Genomic DNA, 24585 nt, shown 5'->3' with positions numbered 1-24585 from the left:
ACAATTTTTATAGAAATAAAATTTTGCAAAAATTTTCTATAAAAATAAAATTTTGATTAAATTTGCTATAGGAAAACATTTTTGCAAAAATTTTCTATAGAAATAAAATGTTGACAAAATTTTCTATAGAAATAAAATGTTGGCAAATTTTTCTATAGAAATAAATTTACTATAGAAATAAAATTTTACCAAACATTTTCTATAAAAATAAAATTTTGAAAAATTTGTCATAGAAATAAAATGTTGACAAAATTTTCTATAGAAATAAAATTTCCATTTGTTTTGTTTTGTTATTGTTGGTTTTGTTCTTTAAGCATTGTTGTTGTTTTTTTATTTCAGCTTAAAACCATACATTGACTAAACTACAAGAGTAGCTTAACCAACAGAGGAAAAGAATGTTTGTCAAATTTATTTGGGCAAAGCCCTATAGACTGCAAGATGGTTGGATGGACGCACGTTTCGGAATTACCACATTCCTCATCAGCATCCTCTAAAATTTTGACAAAATATTCTATAGAAATAAAAATTTGACAAATTTTTCTATGAAAATAAAATTTGCACAAATTTTCCATAGAAATAAAATTTTGACAGAAACTTTCAATAGAAATAAAATTTTGATAAAGTTTTCTATTGATATTATATTGAATTTGTTATTCTTAAGTTTATCATAGATTTTCTGACACAGAACCTAATGATCCAAAGCATTAGCTCGTGGGTTCATGCGATTCAGTAAATGCGAACTTACACACAAAAAAAAAATTTCTGATTCAATCACGAAATTAATTGATCCAATTAATTTTTTATTTGAAATGTTTTCAATCACGAAAATGATAGTATCAATCACAGTTTTAATTGGACATAGAAAAAATTCTTGATTAAAAAATTAATTGATATCATTAGCAATTTTCAATTAATATTTTAATTGATTCAATTAAACATTTAATTGATTTTAAATGCAAATTTTTTATTTAAGAAGGTAACTATTTTCAATTACTTTCTGAATTGGCTTAGAGTTTTTATTTGGATTAAGAAATGTTCATCACTTTTTTTAACTGACTTAGGATAGGTTAGGTTAAAGTGCATCCCGATTAAAATTCAGGCTCACTTAGACTATTCAGTCCATTATGATACCACATTAACTAAAAGTACCTATTACATATGGACACTTCTAGTTTTAACCGCTGAACCTTCTCGATTATTTTTCTTCGCTGAACCAACAAGATTGTTCTGACTTAGTCTTCCGAATTTGATTAAAACGTTAATTGTATCAATTAATTTTTTAATTAAACATTTTAAAATTTTCAATCATTGACTTAACTTAATGTTTCTATCTTGATTAAAAAGTTAATTGTATCAATTAATGTATTAATTGAAAAAACATTCAACTTCAATTAACTTTTTAATTGGAAATATTTTGGTGATATTTTTTTTCTGTGTAGTACCGTTTTTACTCCACCATTTTCTTCTCATTTTAAATGAGGTTATGTTTCTGAAAGAAAAAAAAATAAGATTTGACCTTACTTCATATTACAATGGAACATCGATGGAAATGTCAAATGTGTTATGGGCTCTTTTGTCATTATAACTAATCTAGCCATAATTTATGGATCTACGTATTTTGTTCTAAAAAGGTTTGGTTTTCGTTTTGTTACTTTCTTTTTTATTGTAAACCTCACTCCAGAAACCAGTGAAACGAATTCTAATGAGCCATTGAGGTGTGTTGGTTGCTACATTGCTATGATAATTATATGGAAAACAAATTGTTTACTATTTCCGGTGACAATGATGACAATAACGGAAGCGGCCAGGTAAAGACCACAAACGATGTGAGCTAGTCAAAACAGCCCCTAGATACGCACGCATGCCAAAGAAATCTTAAAATTCTTAAAGGATTGTCCACATAGACGACAAAACGGGTTTAGAAGATAAGAAGTTGAGAACAATACGAGAAGTGGAAAAATACGAAAGATAAGAAAAATATCTGGGCATTTAAACAATTTCATCTCTAAGGTTGAAGAGAAACCCACTCCCATTTGCCTATTTATGCTAAACAACTTCCTTTTAGATTTTCTTCTTTTTTGTTTGTTTAAAAGAAAAAGAATTTTATGAATTTCAATGGAAACGAAGATTCGTTTGCATTTATATCCAAAAGACTGTGTTAATGACAGAAATTTGTGTGAAAGAAGACCTCCTCCTAGGTTGCTGTTTCTGGAACGTGACTTTAAAGCATTCTACAGTATTAACTAGAATAACGGCAGTTTGAGCCACATTTTGAGAACCCACACTGAGTTCAATAGAGTTTTTGTACAATATTTGATGTGGCACTAACACCTCGATATGGAAAATACATAGATAGATCGATAGGATAACCAAATAGTAATTTATGGAATGCTTCTATTTGATGGCAATTGTGGACTCTCTTAAATCAACATGAAATGTCAATTACCCACGTACTCGTAAGTACATGAATGTCACATTAGTGTCCAATGAGACAGAGTGGCATTCATGCAAATGGATGAAAAGTTAGATAGGAGTATAATTTTAATGAAGTCAATCGTATAGAATTCTACCAAAAATTATAGATTTTTAACTTTTTGGTAGATGGGTATAATTTTTGGTGTTTTAGTAGATTTTGTATAATATTCAATTTCAACTAAGCAGGACTTCACAATTTTTCTGTAGAAAAAAAAATTGACAAAATTTTCCATAGTAATAAAATATTGACAAAATTTTCTATAGAAATAAAATTTTGACAAAATTTTCTTTAGAAATAAAATTTTGACAAAATTTTCTATAGAAATAAAATTTTGAGAAAATTTTCTATAGAAATAAAATATTGACAAAATTTTCTATGGAAATAAAATTTTCACAAAATTTTCTATAGAAATAAAATTTTCTACAGAAAAAAGTTTTGCCAAAATTTTCTATAGAAAAAAATTTTGCCAAAATTTTTGAATAGAAATAAAATTTTGACAAAATTTTCTATAGAAATAAAATTTTGACAAAATTTTCTATAGAAATAAAATTTTGACAAAATTTTCTATAGAAATAAAATTTTGACAAAATTTTCTATAGAAATAAAATTTTGACAAAATTTTATATAAAAATAAAATTTTGACAAAATTTTCTATAGAAATAAAATTATGACAAAATTTTCTATAGAAATAAAATTTTGACAAAATTTTCTACAGAAAAAAGTTTTGCCAAAATTTTCTATAGAAAAAAATTTTGCCAACATTTTCTATAAAAAAAAGTTTTGACAAAATTTTCTATAGAAATAAAATTTTGACAAAATTTTCTATAGAAATAAAATTTTGACAAAATTCTCTATAGAAATAAAATTTTTACAAAATTTTCTATAGAAATAAAATTTTGACAAAATTTTCTATAGAAATAAAATTTTGACAAAATTCTCTATAGAAGTAAAATGTTTACAAAATTTTCTATAGAAAGAAAATTCTAACAAAATTTTGAATAGAAATAAAATTTTGACAACATTTTCTATAGAAATAAAATTTTGACAAAATTTTCTATAGAAATAAAATTTTGACAAAATTTTCTATAGAAATAAAATTTTGACAAAATTTTATATAGAAATAAAATTTTGGCAAAATTTTCTATAGAAATAAAATTATGACAAAATTTTCTATAGAAATAAAATTTTGACAAAATTTTCTACAGAAAAAAGTTTTGCCAAAGTTTTCTATAGAAAAAAATTTTGCCAAAATTTTCTATAAAAAAGTTTTGACAAAATTTTCTATAGAAATAAAATTTTGACAAAATTTTCTATAGAAATAAAATTTTGACAAAATTCTCTATAGAAATAAAATTTTTACAAAATTTTCTATAGAAATAAAATTTTGACAAAATTTACTATAGAAATAAAATTTTGACAAAATTCTCTATAGAAGTAAAATGTTTACAAAATTTTCTATAGAAAGAAAATTCTAAAAAAAATTTGAATAGAAATAAAATTTTGACAAAATTTTCTATAGAAATAAAATTTTGACAAAATTTTCTATAGAAATAAAATTTTGACAAAATTTTCTATAGAAATAAAATTTTGACAAAATTTTCTATAGAAATAAAATTTTGACAAAATTTTCTATAGAAATAAAATTTTGACAAAATTTTCTATAGAAATAAAATTATGACAAAATTTTCTATAGAAATAAAATTTTGACAAAATTTTCTATAGAAATAAAATTTTGACAAAATTCTCTATAGAAGTAAAATGTTTACAAAATTTTCTATAGAAAGAAAATTCTAACAAAATTTTGAATAGAAATAAAATTTTGACAACATTTTCTATAGAAATAAAATTTTGACAAAATTTTCTATAGAAATAAAATTTTGACAAAATTTTCTATAGAAATAAAATTTTGACAAAATTTTATATAGAAATAAAATTTTGGCAAAATTTTCTATAGAAATAAAATTATGACAAAATTTTCTATAGAAATAAAATTTTGACAAAATTTTCTACAGAAAAAAGTTTTGCCAAAGTTTTCTATAGAAAAAAATTTTGCCAAAATTTTCTATAAAAAAAGTTTTGACAAAATTTTCTATAGAAATAAAATTTTGACAAAATTTTCTATAGAAATAAAATTTTGACAAAATTCTCTATAGAAATAAAATTTTTACAAAATTTTCTATAGAAATAAAATTTTGACAAAATTTACTATAGAAATAAAATTTTGACAAAATTCTCTATAGAAGTAAAATGTTTACAAAATTTTCTATAGAAAGAAAATTCTAAAAAAAATTTGAATAGAAATAAAATTTTGACAAAATTTTCTATAGAAATAAAATTTTGACAAAATTTTCTATAGAAATAAAATTTTGACAAAATTTTCTACAGAAAAAAGTTTTGCCAAAGTTTTCTATAGAAAAAAATTTTGCCAAAATTTTCTATAAAAAAAGTTTTGACAAAATTTTCTATAGAAATAAAATTTTGACAAAATTTTCTATAGAAATAAAATTTTGACAAAATTCTCTATAGAAATAAAATTTTTACAAAATTTTCTATAGAAATAAAATTTTGACAAAATTTACTATAGAAATAAAATTTTGACAAAATTCTCTATAGAAGTAAAATGTTTACAAAATTTTCTATAGAAAGAAAATTCTAAAAAAAATTTGAATAGAAATAAAATTTTGACAAAATTTTCTATAGAAATAAAATTTTGACAAAATTTTCTATAGAAATAAAATTTTGACAAAATTTTCTATAGAAATAAAATTTTGACAAAATTTTCTATAGAAATAAAATTTTGACAAAATTTTCTATAGAAATAAAATTTTGACAAAATTTTCTATAGAAATAAAATTATGACAAAATTTTCTATAGAAATAAAATTTTGACAAAATTTTCTATAGAAATAAAATTGTGACAAAATTTTCTATAGAAATAAAATTTTGACAAAATTTTCTGTAGAAATAAAATTTTTACATAATTTTTTATAGAAATAAAATTTTGACAAAATTTTCTATAGAAATTAAATTTTGACAAAAGTTTCTATAGAAATAAAATTTTGACAAAATATTCAATAGAAATAAAACTTTGACAAAATTTTCTATAGAAATAAAATTTTGACAAAATGCTCTATAGAAATAAAATTTTCACAAAATTTTCTACAGAAATAAAATTTTGATAAATTTATCTATAGAAATAAAATTTTGACAAAATTTTCTTTCGAAATAAAATTTTGACAAAATTTTCTTTAGAAATAAAATTTTGACAAAATTTTGTATAGAAATAAAATTTTGAGAAAATTTTCTATAGAAATAAAATTCTAACAAAATTTTGTGTAGAAATGAAATTTTGACAAAATTTTCTATAGAAATAAAATGTTGACAAAATTTTCTATAGAAATAAAATTTTGACAAAATTTTCTATAGAAATTAAATTTTGACAAAATTCTCTATAGAAATAAAATTTTTACAAAATTTTCTATAGAAATAAAATGTTGACAAAATTCGCTATAGAAATGAAATTTTGACAAAATTTCCTATAGAAATAAAATTTTGACAAAAGTTTCTATGGAAATAAAATTTTGACAAAATGCTCTATAGAAATAAAATTTTCACAAAATTTTCTACAGAAATAAAATTTTGACAAAATTTTCTATAGAAATAAAATTTTGACAAAATTTTGAATAGAGATAAAACTTTGACAAAATTTTACAAAATTTTCTATAGAAATAAAATTTTGAGAAAATTTTCTATAGAAATAAAATTCTAACAAAATTTTGTGTTTAAATTAATATATAGAAATAAAATGTTGACAAAATTTTCTATAGAAATAAAATTTTGACAAAATTTTCTATAGAAATTAAATTTTGACAAAATTCTCTATAGAAATAAAATTTTTACAAAATTTTCTATAGAAATAAAATTTTGACAAAATATTCAATAGAAATAAAACTTTGACAAAATTTTCTATAGAAATAAAATTTTGACAAAATGCTCTATAGAAATAAAATTTTCACAAAATTTTCTACAGAAATAAAATTTTGATAAATTTATCTATAGAAACAAAATTTTGACAAAATTTTCTTTCGAAATAAAATTTTGACAAAATTTTCTTTAGAAATAAAATTTTGACAAAATTTTCTATAGAAATAAAATTTTGAGAAAATTTTCTATAGAAATAAAATTCTAACAAAATTTTGTGTAGAAATGAAATTTTGACAAAATTTTCTATAGAAATAAAATTTTGACAAAATATTCAATAGAAATAAAACTTTGACAAAATTTTCTATAGAAATAAAATTTTGACAAAATGCTCTATAGAAATAAAATTTTCACAAAATTTTCTACAGAAATAAAATTTTGATAAATTTATCTATAGAAATAAAATTTTGACAAAATTTTCTTTCGAAATAAAATTTTGACAAAATTTTCTTTCGAAATAAAATTTTGACAAAATTTTCTTTAGAAATAAAATTTTGACAAAATTTTCTATAGAAATAAAATTTTGAGAAAATTTTCTATAGAAATAAAATTCTAACAAAATTTTGTGTAGAAATGAAATTTTGACAAAATTTTCTATAGAAATAAAATGTTGACAAAATTTTCTATAGAAATAAAATTTTGACAAAATTTTCTATAGAAATTAAATTTTGACAAAATTCTCTATAGAAATAAAATTTTTACAAAATTTTCTATAGAAATAAAATGTTGACAAAATTCGCTATAGAAATGAAATTTTGACAAAATTTCCTATAGAAATAAAATTTTGACAAAAGTTTCTATGGAAATAAAATTTTGACAAAATGCTCTATAGAAATAAAACTTTCACAAAATTTTCTACAGAAATAAAATTTTGACAAAATTTTCTATAGAAATAAAATTTTGACAAAATTTTGAATAAAAATAAAACTTTGACAAAATTTTACAAAATTTTCTTTAGAAATAAAATTTTGACAAAATTTTCTATAGAAATAAAATTTTGAGAAAATTTTCTATAGAAATAAAATTCTAACAAAATTTTGTGTATAAATTAAATTTTGACAAAATTTTCTATAGAAATAAAATGTTGACAAAATTTTCTATAGAAATAAAATTTTGACAAAATTTTCTATAGAAATTAAATTTTGACAAAATTCTCTATAGAAATAAAATTTTTACAAAATTTTCTATAGAAATAAAATTTGGACAAAATATTCAATAGAAATAAAACTTTGACAAAATTTTCTATAGAAATAAAATTTTGACAAAATGCTCTATAGAAATAAAATTTTCACAAAATTTTCTACAGAAATAAAATTTTGATAAATTTATCTATAGAAATAAAATTTTGACAAAATTTTCTTTCGAAATAAAATTTTGACAAAATTTTCTTTAGAAATAAAATTTTGACAAAATTTTCTATAGAAATAAAATTTTGAGAAAATTTTCTATAGAAAAAAAATTCTAACAAAATTTTGTGTAGAAATGAAATTTTGACAAAATTTTCTATAGAAATAAAATTTTGACAAAATTTTCTATAGAAATTAAATTTTGACAAAATTCTCTATAGAAATAAAATTTTTACAAAATTTTCTATAGAAATAAAATGTTGACAAAATTCGCTATAGAAATGAAATGTTGACAAAATTTCCTATAGAAATAAAATTTTGACAAAAGTTTCTATAGAAATAAAATTTTGACAAAATGCTCTATAGAAATAAAATTTTCACAAAATTTTCTACAGAAATAAAATTTTGACAAAATTTTCTATAGAAATAAAATTTTGACAAAATTTTGAATAGAAATAAAACTTTGACAAAATTTGACAAAATTTTCTATAGAAATAAAATTTTGAGAAAATTTTCTATAGAAATAAAATTCTAACAAAATTTTGTGTAGAAATGAAATTTTGACAAAATTTTCTATAGAAGTAAAATGTTGACAAAATTTTCTATAGAAATAAAATTTTGACAAAATTTTCTATAGAAATTAAATTTTGACAAAATTCTCTATAGAAATAAATTTTTTACAAAATTTTCTATAGAAATAAAATGTTGACAAAATTCGCTATAGAAATGAAATTTTGACAAAATTTCCTATAGAAATAAAATTTTGACAAAAGTTTCTATAGAAATAAAATTTTGACAAAATGCTCTTTAGAAATAACATTTTCACAAAATTTTCTACAGAAATAAAATTTTGACAAAATTTTCTATAGAAATAAAATTTTGAATAGAAATAAAACTTTGACAAAATTTGACAAAATTTTCTTTAGAAATAAAATTTTGACAAAATTTTCTATAGAAATAAAATTTTGAGAAAATTTTCTATAGAAATAAAATTCTAACAAAATTTTGTGTAGAAATGAAATTTTGACAAAATTTTCTATAGAAATAAAATGTTGACAAAATTTTCTATAGAAATAAAATTTTGACAAAATTTTCTATAGAAATTAAATTTTGACAAAATTCTCTATAGAAATAAAATTTTTACAAAATTTTCTATAGAAATAAAATGTTGACAAAATTCGCTATAGAAATTAAATTTTGACAAAATTTCCTATAGAAATAAAATTTTGACAAAAGTTTCTATAGAAATAAAATTTTGACGAAATGCTCTATAGAAATAAAATTTTCACAAAATTTTCTACAGAAATAAAATTTTGACAAAATTTTCTATAGAAATAAAATTTTGAATAGAAATAAAACTTTGACAAAATTTGGAATAGAAATAAAACTTTGACAAAATATTCTATAGAAATAAAACTTTGACATAATTTTTTATAGAAATAAAATTGTGACAAAATTTTCTATAGAAATAAAATTTTGACAAAATTTTCTATAGAAATAAAATTTTGACAAAATTTTCTATAGAAATAAAATTTTGACAAAATTTTCTATAGAAATAAAATTTTGACAAAATTTTCTATAGAAATAAAATTTTGACAAAATTTTCTATAGAAATAAAATTTTGACAAAATTTTCTATAGAAATAAAATTTTGACAAAATTTTCTATAGAAATAAAATTTTGCCAAAATTTTGAATAGAAATGAAACTTTGACAAAATTTGGAATAGAAATAAAACTTTGACAAAATATTCTATAGAAATAAAACTTTGACAAAATTTTCGATAGAAATAAAATTTTGACAAAATGCTCTATTTATAGAAATAAAATTTTCACAAAATTTTTTACAGAAATAAAATTTTGACAAAATTTTCTATAGAAATAAAATTTTGACAAAATTTTCTATAGAAATAAAATTTTGACAAAATTTTCTATAGAAATAAAATTTTGACAAAATTTTCTATAGAAATAAAATTTTGACAACATTTTCTATAGAAGTAGAATTTTGACAAAATTTTCTGTAGAAATAAAATTTTGCAAAATAAGATTTGTTTGATAGTATTTTTATTTATTAAAGTTTTGGACAATTAAATTTCCCAAAAAGAATAGAAAATCAATAAAAAAATATTAAAAAAATGAAAAAAATCATCCCCGCTGGGATTTGAACCTGTGACGTTTGACTTGTTGACTTCCATGGAAGTTCTTTTGAGAAGGTTTTGCAAATTACGATAATTTTTAATTTTTTGTTGATTTTTAATGGAAAAAAATATATGCCGAAAACAATAAAATAGAAAAGATGTGTAACATAAAAAATATTTTTTTAGAAAAAAATTTAATACAAAAATTGCCGCTGGAGAGGTTTGTGCAAAGGATCCAAAAATGGAGTACTTCCGTCCTATGACAAGCCCATGTAAAATTCAGTGGAGATGATCCAAGTTTGCACTAATTCCGGATCACAAATTGGGGATCCAAACTACTTTTGTGGAAGATCTTTTTTTGCTGGGATTCTTAACAAATTTCCAAATTTGTCTCCAATCTTTATTTCTACGTGGGCCAGATTTGATATCACAATTTCCCATGTGGATGTGATGAGGACATCCAGAGGATATCAATCTTATTTCTGTGTGTGAAACCGCGTAGTGTTCTTATCGTTATTTCATAGGAATTTTCAAAACTTATTGATCTGTAGTTCACACACTCAAAAAACAGTGAACGGACGGAGAGAATGTTTTTATATGTTTCGGTGTAATAATTATATGTTTGAAACTCATATTTTAGCACATTATAATGTTCATAAACTAGTATAACATGATTGGGACTTTAAAATTAAAGCATTAATTGATTTCATTTGCAAATTTCATTAATTTAATTAATTGATTCAATTAAAAATTTAATTGATGTTGATTGCAAAACTCAATTGTTTTTTAATAAAAACGTAACTATTTGCAATTACTTTCTTAACTGACTTACGGCCATTTTTATGTAGCTCCGTTAGGCTTTAACTCCCAGTTAACAGGAAGTAAAATGCAAATATCTTCTCTCCGGTTAACTTTTACTGAAAATAATTTCAGCGGTTAATGTCCTAACTGTCATATGAAATATATAGGCAAGATCACAGATATGTCGATAGTACGGTTTAAAAACGTACCACTAACGGAGCTTCATGAAAATGGGGGTTAGTGTTTTTAGTTTGATTAAAACATTGATTGTTTGAAATAAATTTAAGGGAAAATCAAAAGCTTTGGATTCAAGTAAATTAGATCCAATTAAACTGTTTTCTCATTGTACCTATGTTTACGATCATATATATCCACCGTCTATGAATTTCCACTTTCAAAATACCTTCCATTTGTTTATTCCCCCAATTCGAAACGCTTTTTTCCAAAATACTACATTGTAAGAGCACTTACATCGCTTACTCTAAAGTACTTCAATTTATTATGATAAATAGTTCTTTTTTATGGAAATTTTTGTAATATGGCCTCAGAATGCGCATTCATATTCGTTTTAATGAATATTTTCCCGTCTTGTCTGGGAATATACACAAGAAAATATCTTTGATGTTGTTTTCCTCTTTTCTAGATTGAAAGGCTTGAAATTTCATTAGATTGAAAGCCTATCTGGCATTTGGTAAAGATGTCATTTGATTACTTTACGCAGTCATAAATTTCCATTAAACTCTTCAAATAAACTTGAATAATGAACCAGCAAAAGGCATTTCTAGTGTATCCCATATCCCATACACACGCAGAGGCTCAAACAATTTCTGAGATTTTTCTCATTGTTTTCACAAACAAAAAGTGAGTCTTCAAACAAAGGAAACTGTCAAAATTGCCAGGGAAAATTATCATAGATAAAGAAATTCCTCATAAAACAACGACTTCAAACAATGGGCAAACAAGACAATTGCAATTATGAGGGTTGTTGGATGCTGGATTTGGGTGAAAATAATATTTATAAAATGAATAGGCAAGAGAAAATGTTGAAATTATAGATAAAGAGTAAAGGAAAATCTGTTATTAAAATCTTTGAAATTTTTTTTGCCGTTTATTGTAGGCAAATTGTATGCGTATTGTAATGTTCTTTTCCCTTTCCCCCCTGGGGATAGTTATTATCAGAGTTTTTCATGGGAAGAAATTGTATGGGTTTTCTGTGTTAAAATATCTGAAATATTGGAAATTATTAAAATATGTTATCGACTACAATAATACAGGGTAAGTGAATTCAAATCAAAAATTTTAATTGAAAAGAAAAGTGAGTAAAGCTAAAACTACCTCCATTGACTTAGCAAATTTTCTTTATAGAAATACAATTTTGCCAAAATTTTCTATAGAAACAAAAAATCCATAGAAATAAAATAAAATTACAAATGTTTCTATAGAAATAAAATTTTGACAAAATTTTCTATAGAAATAAAATTTTGTCTAAATTTTCTATAGAAAAAAATTTTGAAAAATATCCCATATCTCTACAGAAATAAAATTTTTAAAAAATTTTCTAAAGAAATAAAATTTTGATAAAAATTTTCTAGAGAAATAAAATTTTGATAAAAATTTCTATAGAAATAAAATTTTGACAAAATTTTATATTTTAAATAAAATTTTGACAAAATTTTATATTTTAAATAAAATTTTGACAAAATTTTATATTTTAAATAAAATTTTGACAAAATTTTATATTTTAAATAAAATTTTGACAAAATTTTTTACAGAACTAAACTTTTGACAAAAGTTTCCATAGAAATATAATTTTGACAAAATGTTGTCAAAATTTTATAGAAATAAAATAAAATTTTATTTTATTTATTTTTTTATAGAAATAAAATTTTAACAAAAATGTCTATAAAAATAAAATTTTGACAAATTTTTTTGTAGAAATAAAACTTTGACAAACTTTTCTATAGAAATAGAACTTTGACAAACTTTTCTATAGAAATAAAATTTTGACAACATTTTATATAGAAATAGAACTTTGACAAACTTTTCTATAAAAATAGAACTCTGACAAAATTTTCTATTGATGAAAAGCTTTCATAAATATAAATAAAATTTTGAACAATGGAAATAAAATGTGAAAAAATTCTATAGAAATAAAATTTTGAGAAAATTTCCTATAGAAATAAATTTTTCAGAAAATTTTCTATAGAAATAAAATTTTGACAAGATTTTCTATAGAAATAATTTTTTCAGAAAATTTTCTATAGAAATAAAATTTTGATAAAATCTTCTATAGAAATAAAATATTTACAAAATTTTATATAGAAATAAAATTTTGACAAAATTGTTCTATAAAAATAAAATTTTGATAAAATTTTCTATAAAAATTAAATTTTGAAATTTTTTTTATAAAAATAAAACTTTGACAAAATTTTCTATAAAAATAAAATTTTGACAAAATTTTCTACAGTAATAAAATTTTAATAAGATTTTATATAGAAATAAAATTTTGACAAAATTCTCTAAAGAAATAAAATTTTGAAAAAATTTTCTTTGGAAATAATATTTTGACAAAATTTTCTAAAAAAATATAATTTTGACAAAATTTTCTATAGAAACAAAATTTTCTATAAAAATATAATTTTGACAAAATTTTCTATTGAAGTAGAACTTTGACAAAATATTGTATAGAAATAAAATTTTGACAAAATTTTCTAAAAAATTAAAATTTTGACAAAATTTCTATGAAAATAAAATTTTGACAAAATTTCTATAAAAATAAAATTTTTACAAAATTTTCTATAAAAATATAATTTTTAAAAAATTTTCTATAAAAATATAATTTTTACAAAATTTTCTATAGAAATACAATTTTGACAAAACTTTCTATAGAAATACAATTTTGACAAAATTTTCTATAGAAATAAAATCTTGATAAAAGTTTATATAGAAATACAATTTTGACAAAATTTTCTATAAAAATAAAATTTTGAAAGAATTTGCTTTGGAAATAACATTTTGACAATATTTTCTATAGAAATAAAATTTTCTATAAAAATATAATTTTGACAAAATTTTCTATAGAAACAAAATTTTCTATAAAAATATAATTTGACAAAATTTTCTATTGAAGTAGAACTTTGACAAAATATTGTATAGAAATAAAATTTTGACAGAATTTTCTAAAAAATTAAAATGTTGACAAAATTTCTATAAAAATAAAAGTTTTACAAAATTTTCTATAAAAATATAATTTTTAAAAAATTTTCTATAAAAATATAGTTTTTACAAAATTTTCTATAGCAATAAAATTTTGACAAAATTTTCTATAGAAAAAAAAATTTGAAAAAAATGTTCTATAGAAATAAAATTTTGACAAATGTTTGCTATAGAAATAAAATGTTGTCAACATTTTCTATTAATGGAAAACTTTGACAAATATTCTATAGAAATAAATTTTGAACAATGGAAATTAAATGTGAAAAAATTCCGTACACATTCCGTGACAAAATTTTCTATAGAAATAAAATTTTGACGAAATTTTCTATGGAAATAAAATTTTGACTAAATTTTCTATTTTCTAAAAAATTAAAATTTTGGCAAAATTTCTATAAAAATAAATTTTTACAAAATTTTTTATAAAAATATAATTTTTAAAAAATTTTCTATAAAAAAAAATATTTTTACAAAATTTTCTATAGAAATAAAATTTTGACAATACTTTCTATAGAAATACAATTTTGACAAAATTTTCTATAGCAATAAAATTTTGACAAAATTTTCTATAGAAGAAAAATTTGAAAAAATAAAATGTTGAAAAATTTTTGCTATAGAAATAACATTTTGACAACATTTTCTTTTCTATTAATGAAAAACTTTGACAAATATTCTATAGAAATAAATTTTAAACAATGGAAATTAAGTGTGAAAAAAATTTCAGAGAAATAACATTTTCTATAGAAATAAAATTTTGAAAAAATTTTCTATAGAAATTAAAGTTTTACAAAATTTTCGATACAATTAAATTTTGACAAATTTTCGATAGAACAAAATTTTGACAAAATTTTCGATAGAATAACATTTGGACAAAATTTTCGATAGGGTAAAATTCTGAGAAAATTTTCTATAGAAATAAAATTTTCTATAAAAATATAATTTTGACAAAATTTTCTATAAAAATTTAATTTTGACAAAATTTTCTATTGAAGTAGAACCTTGACAAAATATTGTATAGAAATAAAATTTTGACAAAATTTTCTAAAAAATTAAAAAATAAAAATTTCTATAAAAATTCGAAAAAAATGTTCTATAGAAATAAAATTTTGACAAATGTTTGCTTAGAAATAAAATTTTGACAATATTTTCTATTTATGGAAAACTTTGACAAATATTCTATAGAAATAAATTTTGAAAATGAAAATTAAATGTAAAAAAATCCGCAAAAATAACATTTTCTATAGAAATAAAATTTTGACAAAATTTTTTATAGAAATAAAATTTTGACAAAATTTTCTATGGAAATAAAATGTTGACTAAATTTTCTGTAGAAACAAAATTTTCTATAAAAATAAAATGTTGACAAAATGTTCTATTGAAGTAGAACTTTGACAAAATATTGTATAGAAATAAAATTGTGCCAAAATTTTCTAAAAAATTAAAATTTTGACAAAATTTCTATAAAAATAAAATTTTTACAAAATTTTTTATAAAAATATAATTTTTAAAAAATTTTCAATAAAAATATAATTTTTACAAAATTTTCTATAGAAATAAAATTTTGACAAAACTTTCTATAGAAATATAATTTTGACAAAATTTTCCATGGCAATAAAATTTTGAAAAAATTTTCTATAGAAAAAAAAATTTGAAAAAAATGTTCTATAGAAATAAAATTTTGACAAATTTTTGCTATAGAAATAAAATGTTGACAACATTTTCTATTAATGGAAACTTTGACAAATATTCTATAGAAATAAATTTTGCACAATGGAAATTAAATGTGAAAAATTCCATAGAAATAACATTTTCTATAGAAATAAAATTTTTACAAAATTTAGATAGAATAAAATCGTGACAAAATTTTCGATAGAATAAAATTTTGACAAAATTTTCAATAGGGTAAAATTGTGAGAAATTTTGTCGAAATTTTCTCTAGAAATAAAATTTTCACTAATGTTGTGCCATTTGAATCTATAAAAAATATTTTCACACCAAAACTATTATCCTTGAAGAAATCTTGATAATATACCCCATTTGGGCAGAATTTGTTTGAGAGCCGATTTGTTTGAAATTTTTGACACAATTAATTAAAAATATCCGCATTTGTCAGTTGACGTTAAAACTCTATTTATTGTTTCTCCAGATGTTCACAAATTTAATTGAGGTACCCCTTATTTGTGTAAAACTTGTGCATATTTAATTTCAATATTGAACATTAATGGTATTTTAGAAAATTTTCCATTTTCCAAGAAAACCGGGTGTACAAAAAAAAACGAATCTTTAGTTGCCCTTATCCAGGCTCATATGTGCTGGTGTCCGCTTTCATTAGGTTATTGACATGGCGACAACGAAAAAATAACCCTATTTGTAACCGGACGACCATCATCATCAGAAGCTAATAACCTCTGTATTCTTCTTCATCCTGTGTAAATTGAAGCCACAAAGCATAACACTAATGAAGGAAAACGGGTACATAAATAGGAGCATTTGACAGGCACAAACAAAAAAAATATATATATGGATGTGAATGAAAAAATCTCACAGCTATTAAAATATCGAATTTCATAACTATATCGCAAAAAAAAAAATAATTCATACAGATTTTTTCATTCATAATTTTTAAAGTGAGAGGATATTGAAAAAAAAAACGTAAAACATGGATATGTGAACTTTTTTGTTTGCTATTAAAAGGCTACAAAGGAAACTCGATCAGATAAAGGCAACAAAACGGTAATAATGTACAAGAAAGATTACAAAACTGGAATGGAGGAACTTCTAAACGACAAGTCAACGTATAGGACAATGAGAGAAGACCAAACGCTAAAATTACAAAGGAAAAATAATAAAATTATAATGGATTTATTTAAAGCGGAATACATCACAAAACAAGAAAAATTTCACTTAACGTCCAACTCTGCCACAGCCCCAAGACTCTATGGACTCCCAAAAATCCACAAAACCAACATGCCTTTACGGCCAATCTCATCCTCAGTAGAAGTCCCATGCTACAATCTATCAAAATATATTGGTGACATTTTGAGCAACATTATATTGGAGAAATATAATATAAAAAACTCAATGGAACTAAAAACCCGATTAGAGGAAGTATCTCTGGACGAAGACGACATCTTAATATCCCTGGAAGTGGTATCGTTGTTTACCAACATACCTATATACTTAGCAATTAAAAACATAATGACTCAGTGGAAAACTCTGGAAAAACATACAAAAATACCAAAGACACAATTTCTAAACATTCTCCAATTCTGTTTAAATGACAATAACTATTTCAATTATAATAATACAATATACAACCAAATTTATGGTATGCCGATGGGAAACCCACTTTCTCCTACAATAGCGGATATCGTTCTTGACACACTATTAGAACAAGTATTAAATGATCTAGAGAAGAAAAACATAAAAATTAAATTAATTACTAAATATGTAGATGACCTATTTGCAATAATAAGTAAAAAAGATGAAGAAATAATACTTAAAACATTCAACCAATATCACAACAAACTACAATTTACCATGGAAAAAGAAACTAACAATTGCCTACCCTACTTAGACATTAAAGTATATAGAAACAACAGAACAATCGTAACAGAATGGTATACAAAATCAATCGCATCAGGGAGAATTTTAAACTTTCATTCATCACAACCAATAAACCAAAAAATTAATACAGCAACTAACTTATTGATGAAAGCAATAACATTAAGCGACGATAAATTTAAAAATAAAAATATCAATAAAGTTAAAGAAATCCTACAACAGAACGCATTTCCTCAAAATATAATTGATAATATTACAAAAAATTCAACAAATAACAAATCAGACAACACAAACAAAACCACCCCATCTGGCAATCCCAAAAAATTCTACAGCTTCTCGTTTATTCCTAAACTAACAGAGAGTAAAAAGCTGAGAGAAATAATAGAGGACAAGGAAATATCATTTGCATACAGACCCAATAGAACAATAGCCTCTCTTTTCACATCTACAAAAACGAAAATTGAAAAAACACAACAGAGTAATGTTGTTTATGAAATAACATGCATAGGCAACAACAACGAAAACTGCAATCAATGCTACGTAGGAACAACCAAGCGAAGCTTAAGCACAAGAATAAACGAACATCAAACAGACATAAAAAAGGGAAAACAAACAACTGCACTAGCCCAACATTGCATTGAACGACAACATACACCTAACTGGGAAGATGTGAGAATATTAGATAGAGAACGAAGAGCAAATAGACGATACACTCTCGAGAGCTTGCGTATTCAACAAAAACAACATTGTGCAATAAATCGAAAAGAGGACAAAGACAACACCAATGCTGTCTACACCATAGCATTAGTATAGTTTACTTCAAACTGTGATCGTAGCCATAAGAAACAACAACTGTGATAACTTAAGTTAACTTTCGGATTATTTGTACAATTATTTAAAATTTGTGTTTAATGTTGTGTTGTAATAGTGACGTTACACTTAGAATAATAACTTATACAATATGACGAAAGATTAAATGTAAGTTTTTCATAGAAAATTATGGTTCAATCATAAGCAAAAAGTAAAAATATTGTTCTTTTTTCGTATATTTTATTGTCGTTGCCAGATTTCAATAAAGTAAATCCCTGAGGAAGATGGAAATCCCCATCGAAACGTAGGATAAAAATATGAAATAAATAATTTTTTATTTGCATATACTCATGACCTTGAAAGCCTGACTAGAAATTCTAGAAATCATATAAAAAACGAAGATACAATAAGGTCGATCTTTTTTATAAATAGAAACTCCTTTGAACTCAGCTGCAAATTAGCAAATGTTATGAGGACCTCATGAAGGTTGAACATTATTAACATACGAATTGTGAGTAAATGGAAGAGGGCGATTGACAATATTTTTCACTATGAATGAAAAAATTCATCATACTGATGAATGTGAAAAAAGTCCTATACAGTGGTCTAAGCCTTGAAAATTTATTGGTTTATACGAAAATATCCGTAAATGTAATTTTAAAGATGTACACTGAAAAAATTTGTCTTGAAGACAAAGATTTCATGTCCTTAAAATACGAATGCGAATGCTTACACGCAAACAAAAGCACGTTTGGAAAACGTGTACCGAAAAGTTTTTCTTCTGTTAGAGTTTTTTGAATTTTTTCGAAAATTTTATACTTTTATCACCAAAAAAAAAAAAATCGTTTCTTACAAAATGTTTATTTTTTTAATAAAAACAAGTAAGGAAAGTCTAAAGTCGGGCGGGGCCGACTATATTATACCCCGCACAACTTTGTAGATCTAAATTTTCGATACCATATCACATCCGTCAAATGTGTTGGGGGCTATATATATAGAGGTTTGTCCCAAATACATACATTTAGATATCACTCGATCTTGACAGAATTTGATAGACTTCTACAAATTCTATAGACTCAAAATTTAAGTCGGCTAATGCACTAGGGTGAAACACAATGATAGTAAAAAAATATGGGAAAGATTTAAATATGAAGCAATTTTAAGGAAACTTCACAAACTTTTATTTATGATTTATCGCTCGATATATATGTATTAGAAGTAGAGGAAAATTAGAGTAATTTTTACAACTTTTAGACTAAGCAGAGGCGATTTTAAAAGGGAAATGATCGTATTTGGACCATTTTTGTCGAAATCAGAAAAACATATATATGGGAGCTATATCTAAATCTGAACCGATTTCAATTAAATTTGGCACGCATAGCTACAATGCTAATTCTACTCCCTGTGCAAAATTTCAACTAAATCGGAGCAAAAAATTGGCCTCTGTGGTCATATATCTATATATGGGAGCTATATCTAAATCTGAACCGATTTCAACCAAATTTGGCACGCATTGCTACAATGCTACTTCTACTCCCTGTGCAAAATTTCAATTAAATCGGAGTAAAAGATTGGCCACTGTGGTCGTATGAGTGTAAATCGGGCGAAAGATATATATGGGAGCTATATCTAACTCTGAACCGATTTCAATATAATTTGGCACACTTGACTACACTACTAATTGTACTCCTGGTGCAAAATTTCAACCAATTTGGGTGTTGCAAACATATGCACCAACTTATAATACCCTGTTCCACAGTGTGGAACCACTGTGGTCATATGAGTGTAAATCGGACGACCGATATATATGGGAGCTATATCTAAATCTGAACCGATTTCAATAAAATTTGGCACACGTGACTATATATATATATATATATATATATATATATATATATATATATATATATATATATATATATATATATATATATATATATATATATATATATATATATATATATATATATATATATATATATATATATATATATATATATATAATATATATATATATATATATATATATATATATATATATATATATATATATATATATATATATATATATATATATATATATATATATATATATATATATATATATATATATATATATATATATATATATATATATATATATATATATATATATATATATATATATATATATATATATATATACATATATATATATATATACATATATATATATATATATATATATATATATATATATATATATATATATATATATATATATATATATATATATATATATATATATATATATATATATATATATGTATATATATATATATATATATATATATATATATATATATATATATATATATATATATATATATATATATATATATATATATATATATATATATATATATATATATATATATATATATATATATATATATATATATATATACATATATATATATATATATATATATATATATATATATATATATATATATATATACATATATATATATATATATATATATATATATTATATATATATATATATATATATAATATATATATATATATATATATATATATATATATATATATATATATATATATATATATATATATATATATATATATATATATATATATATATATATATATATATATATATATATAGTCACGTGTGCCAAATTTTATTGAAATCGGTTCAGATTTAGATATAGCTCCCATATATATCGGTCGTCCGATTTACACTCATATGACCACAGTGGTTCCACACTGTGGAACAGGGTATTATAAGTTGGTGCATATGTTTGCAACACCCAAATTGGTTGAAATTTTGCACCAGGAGTACAATTAGTAGTGTAGTCAAGTGTGCCAAATTATATTGAAATCGGTTCAGAGTTAGATATAGCTCCCATATATATCTTTCGCCCGATTTACACTCATACGACCACAGTGGCCAATCTTTTACTCCGATTTAATTGAAATTTTGCACAGGGAGTAGAAGTAGCATTGTAGCAATGCGTGCCAAATTTGGTTGAAATCGGTTCAGATTTAGATATAGCTCCCATATATAGATATATGACCACAGAGGCCAATTTTTTGCTCCGATTTAGTTGAAATTTTGCACAGGGAGTAGAATTAGCATTGTAGCTATGCGTGCCAAATTTAATTGAAATCGGTTCAGATTTAGATATAGCTCCCATATATATGTTTTTCTGATTTCGACAAAAATGGTCCAAATACGATCATTTCCCTTTTAAAATCGCCTCTGCTTAGTCTAAAAGTTGTAAAAATTACTCTAATTTTCCTCTACTTCTAATACATATATATCGAGCGATAAATCATAAATAAAAGTTTGTGAAGTTTCCTTAAAATTGCTTCATATTTAAATCTTTCCCATATTTTTTTACTATCATTGTGTTTCACCCTAGTGCATTAGCCGACTTAAATTTTGAGTCTATAGAATTTGTAGAAGTCTATCAAATTCTGTCAAGATCGAGTGATATCTAAATGTATGTATTTGGGACAAACCTCTATATATATAGCCCCCAACACATTTGACGGATGTGATATGGTATCGAAAATTTAGATCTACAAAGTTGTGCGGGGTATAATATAGTCGGCCCCGCCCGACTTTAGACTTTCCTTACTTGTTTTTATTAAAAAAATAAACATTTTGTAAGAAACGATTTTTTTTTTTTTGGTGATAAAAGTATAAAATTTTCGAAAAAATTCAAAAAACTCTAACAGAAGAAAAACTTTTCGGTACACGTTTTCCAAACGTGCTTTTGTTTGCGTGTAAGCATTCGCATTCGTATTTTAAGGACATGAAATCTTTGTCTTCAAGACAAATTTTTTCAGTGTACATCTTTAAAATTACATTTACGGATATTTTCGTATAAACCAATAAATTTTCAAGGCTTAGACCACTGTATAGGACTTTTTTCACATTCATCAGTATGATGAATTTTTTCATTCATAGTGAAAAATATTGTCAATCGCCCTCTTCCATTTACTCACAATTCGTATGTTAATAATGTTCAACCTTCATGAGGTCCTCATAACATTTGCTAATTTGCAGCTGAGTTCAAAGGAGTTTCTATTTATAAAAAAGATCGACCTTATTGTATCTTCGTTTTTTATATGATTTCTAGAATTTCTAGTCAGGCTTTCAAGGTCATGAGTATATGCAAATAAAAAATTATTTATTTCATATTTTTATCCTACGTTTCGATGGGGATTTCCATCTTCCTCAGGGATTTACTTTATTGAAATCTGGCAACGACAATAAAATATACGAAAAAAGAACAATATTTTTACTTTTTGCTTATGATTGAACCATAATTTTCTATGAAAAACTTACATTTAATCTTTCGTCATATTGTATAAGTTATTATTCTAAGTGTAACGTCACTATTACAACACAACATTAAACACAAATTTTAAATAATTGTACAAATAATCCGAAAGTTAACTTAAGTTATCACAGTTGTTGTTTCTTATGGCTACGATCACAGTTTGAAGTAAACTATACTAATGCTATGGTGTAGACAGCATTGGTGTTGTCTTTGTCCTCTTTTCGATTTATTGCACAATGTTGTTTTTGTTGAATACGCAAGCTCTCGAGAGTGTATCGTCTATTTGCTCTTCGTTCTCTATCTAATATTCTCACATCTTCCCAGTTAGGTGTATGTTGTCGTTCAATGCAATGTTGGGCTAGTGCAGTTGTTTGTTTTCCCTTTTTTATGTCTGTTTGATGTTCGTTTATTCTTGTGCTTAAGCTTCGCTTGGTTGTTCCTACGTAGCATTGATTGCAGTTTTCGTTGTTGTTGCCTATGCATGTTATTTCATAAACAACATTACTCTGTTGTGTTTTTTCAATTTTCGTTTTTGTAGATGTGAAAAGAGAGGCTATTGTTCTATTGGGTCTGTATGCAAATGATATTTCCTTGTCCTCTATTATTTCTCTCAGCTTTTTACTCTCTGTTAGTTTAGGAATAAACGAGAAGCTGTAGAATTTTTTGGGATTGCCAGATGGGGTGGTTTTGTTTGTGTTGTCTGATTTGTTATTTGTTGAATTTTTTGTAATATTATCAATTATATTTTGAGGAAATGCGTTCTGTTGTAGGATTTCTTTAACTTTATTGATATTTTTATTTTTAAATTTATCGTCGCTTAATGTTATTGCTTTCATCAATAAGTTAGTTGCTGTATTAATTTTTTGGTTTATTGGTTGTGATGAATGAAAGTTTAAAATTCTCCCTGATGCGATTGATTTTGTATACCATTCTGTTACGATTGTTCTGTTGTTTCTATATACTTGAATGTTTTAAGTATTATTTCTTCATCTTATTTACTTATTATTGCAAATAGGTCATCTACATATTTAGTAATTAATTCAACTTTGTAGATCTAAATTTTCGATACCATATCACATCCGTCAAATGTGTTGGGGGCTATATATATAGAGGTTTGTCCCAAATACATACATTTAGATATCACTCGATCTTGACAGAATTTGATAGACTTCTACAAATTCTATAGACTCAAAATTTAAGTCGGCTAATGCACTAGGGTGAAACACAATGATAGTAAAAAAATATGGGAAAGATTTAAATATGAAGCAATTTTAAGGAAACTTCACAAACTTTTATTTATGATTTATCGCTCGATATATATGTATTAGAAGTAGAGGAAAATTAGAGTAATTTTTACAACTTTTAGACTAAGCAGAGGCGATTTTAAAAGGGAAATGATCGTATTTGGACCATTTTTGTCGAAATCAGAAAAACATATATATGGGAGCTATATCTAAATCTGAACCGATTTCAATTAAATTTGGCACGCATAGCTACAATGCTAATTCTACTCCCTGTGCAAAATTTCAACTAAATCGGAGCAAAAAATTGGCCTCTGTGGTCATATATCTATATATGGGAGCTATATCTAAATCTGAACCGATTTCAACCAAATTTGGCACGCATTGCTACAATGCTACTTCTACTCCCTGTGCAAAATTTCAATTAAATCGGAGTAAAAGATTGGCCACTGTGGTCGTATGAGTGTAAATCGGGCGAAAGATATATATGGGAGCTATATCTAACTCTGAACCGATTTCAATATAATTTGGCACACTTGACTACACTACTAATTGTACTCCTGGTGCAAAATTTCAACCAATTTGGGTGTTGCAAACATATGCACCAACTTATAATACCCTGTTCCACAGTGTGGAACCACTGTGGTCATATGAGTGTAAA

At 23.1% G+C, this 24585-nt stretch overlaps 1 protein-coding gene across 1 annotated transcript; it reads left to right on the top strand.

Moving 5' to 3' along the window:
* The first annotated feature begins 16690 nt into the window (after positions 1–16690).
* LOC142240003 (uncharacterized) lies at positions 16691–18328 on the top strand. The gene has a single exon (XM_075311724.1). It carries the CDS (start codon positions 16691–16693, stop codon positions 18326–18328), a length of 1638 nt encoding a protein of 545 aa, XP_075167839.1.
* Positions 18329–24585: the final 6257 nt, after the last annotated feature.

Source organism: Haematobia irritans, chromosome 5, assembly GCF_050003625.1.
Source record: "Haematobia irritans isolate KBUSLIRL chromosome 5, ASM5000362v1, whole genome shotgun sequence".
NCBI lineage: Eukaryota > Metazoa > Arthropoda > Insecta > Diptera > Muscidae > Haematobia > Haematobia irritans.
Note: the sequence above shows the minus strand (reverse complement) of the source record. Positions and strands in the feature narration are given on the sequence as shown.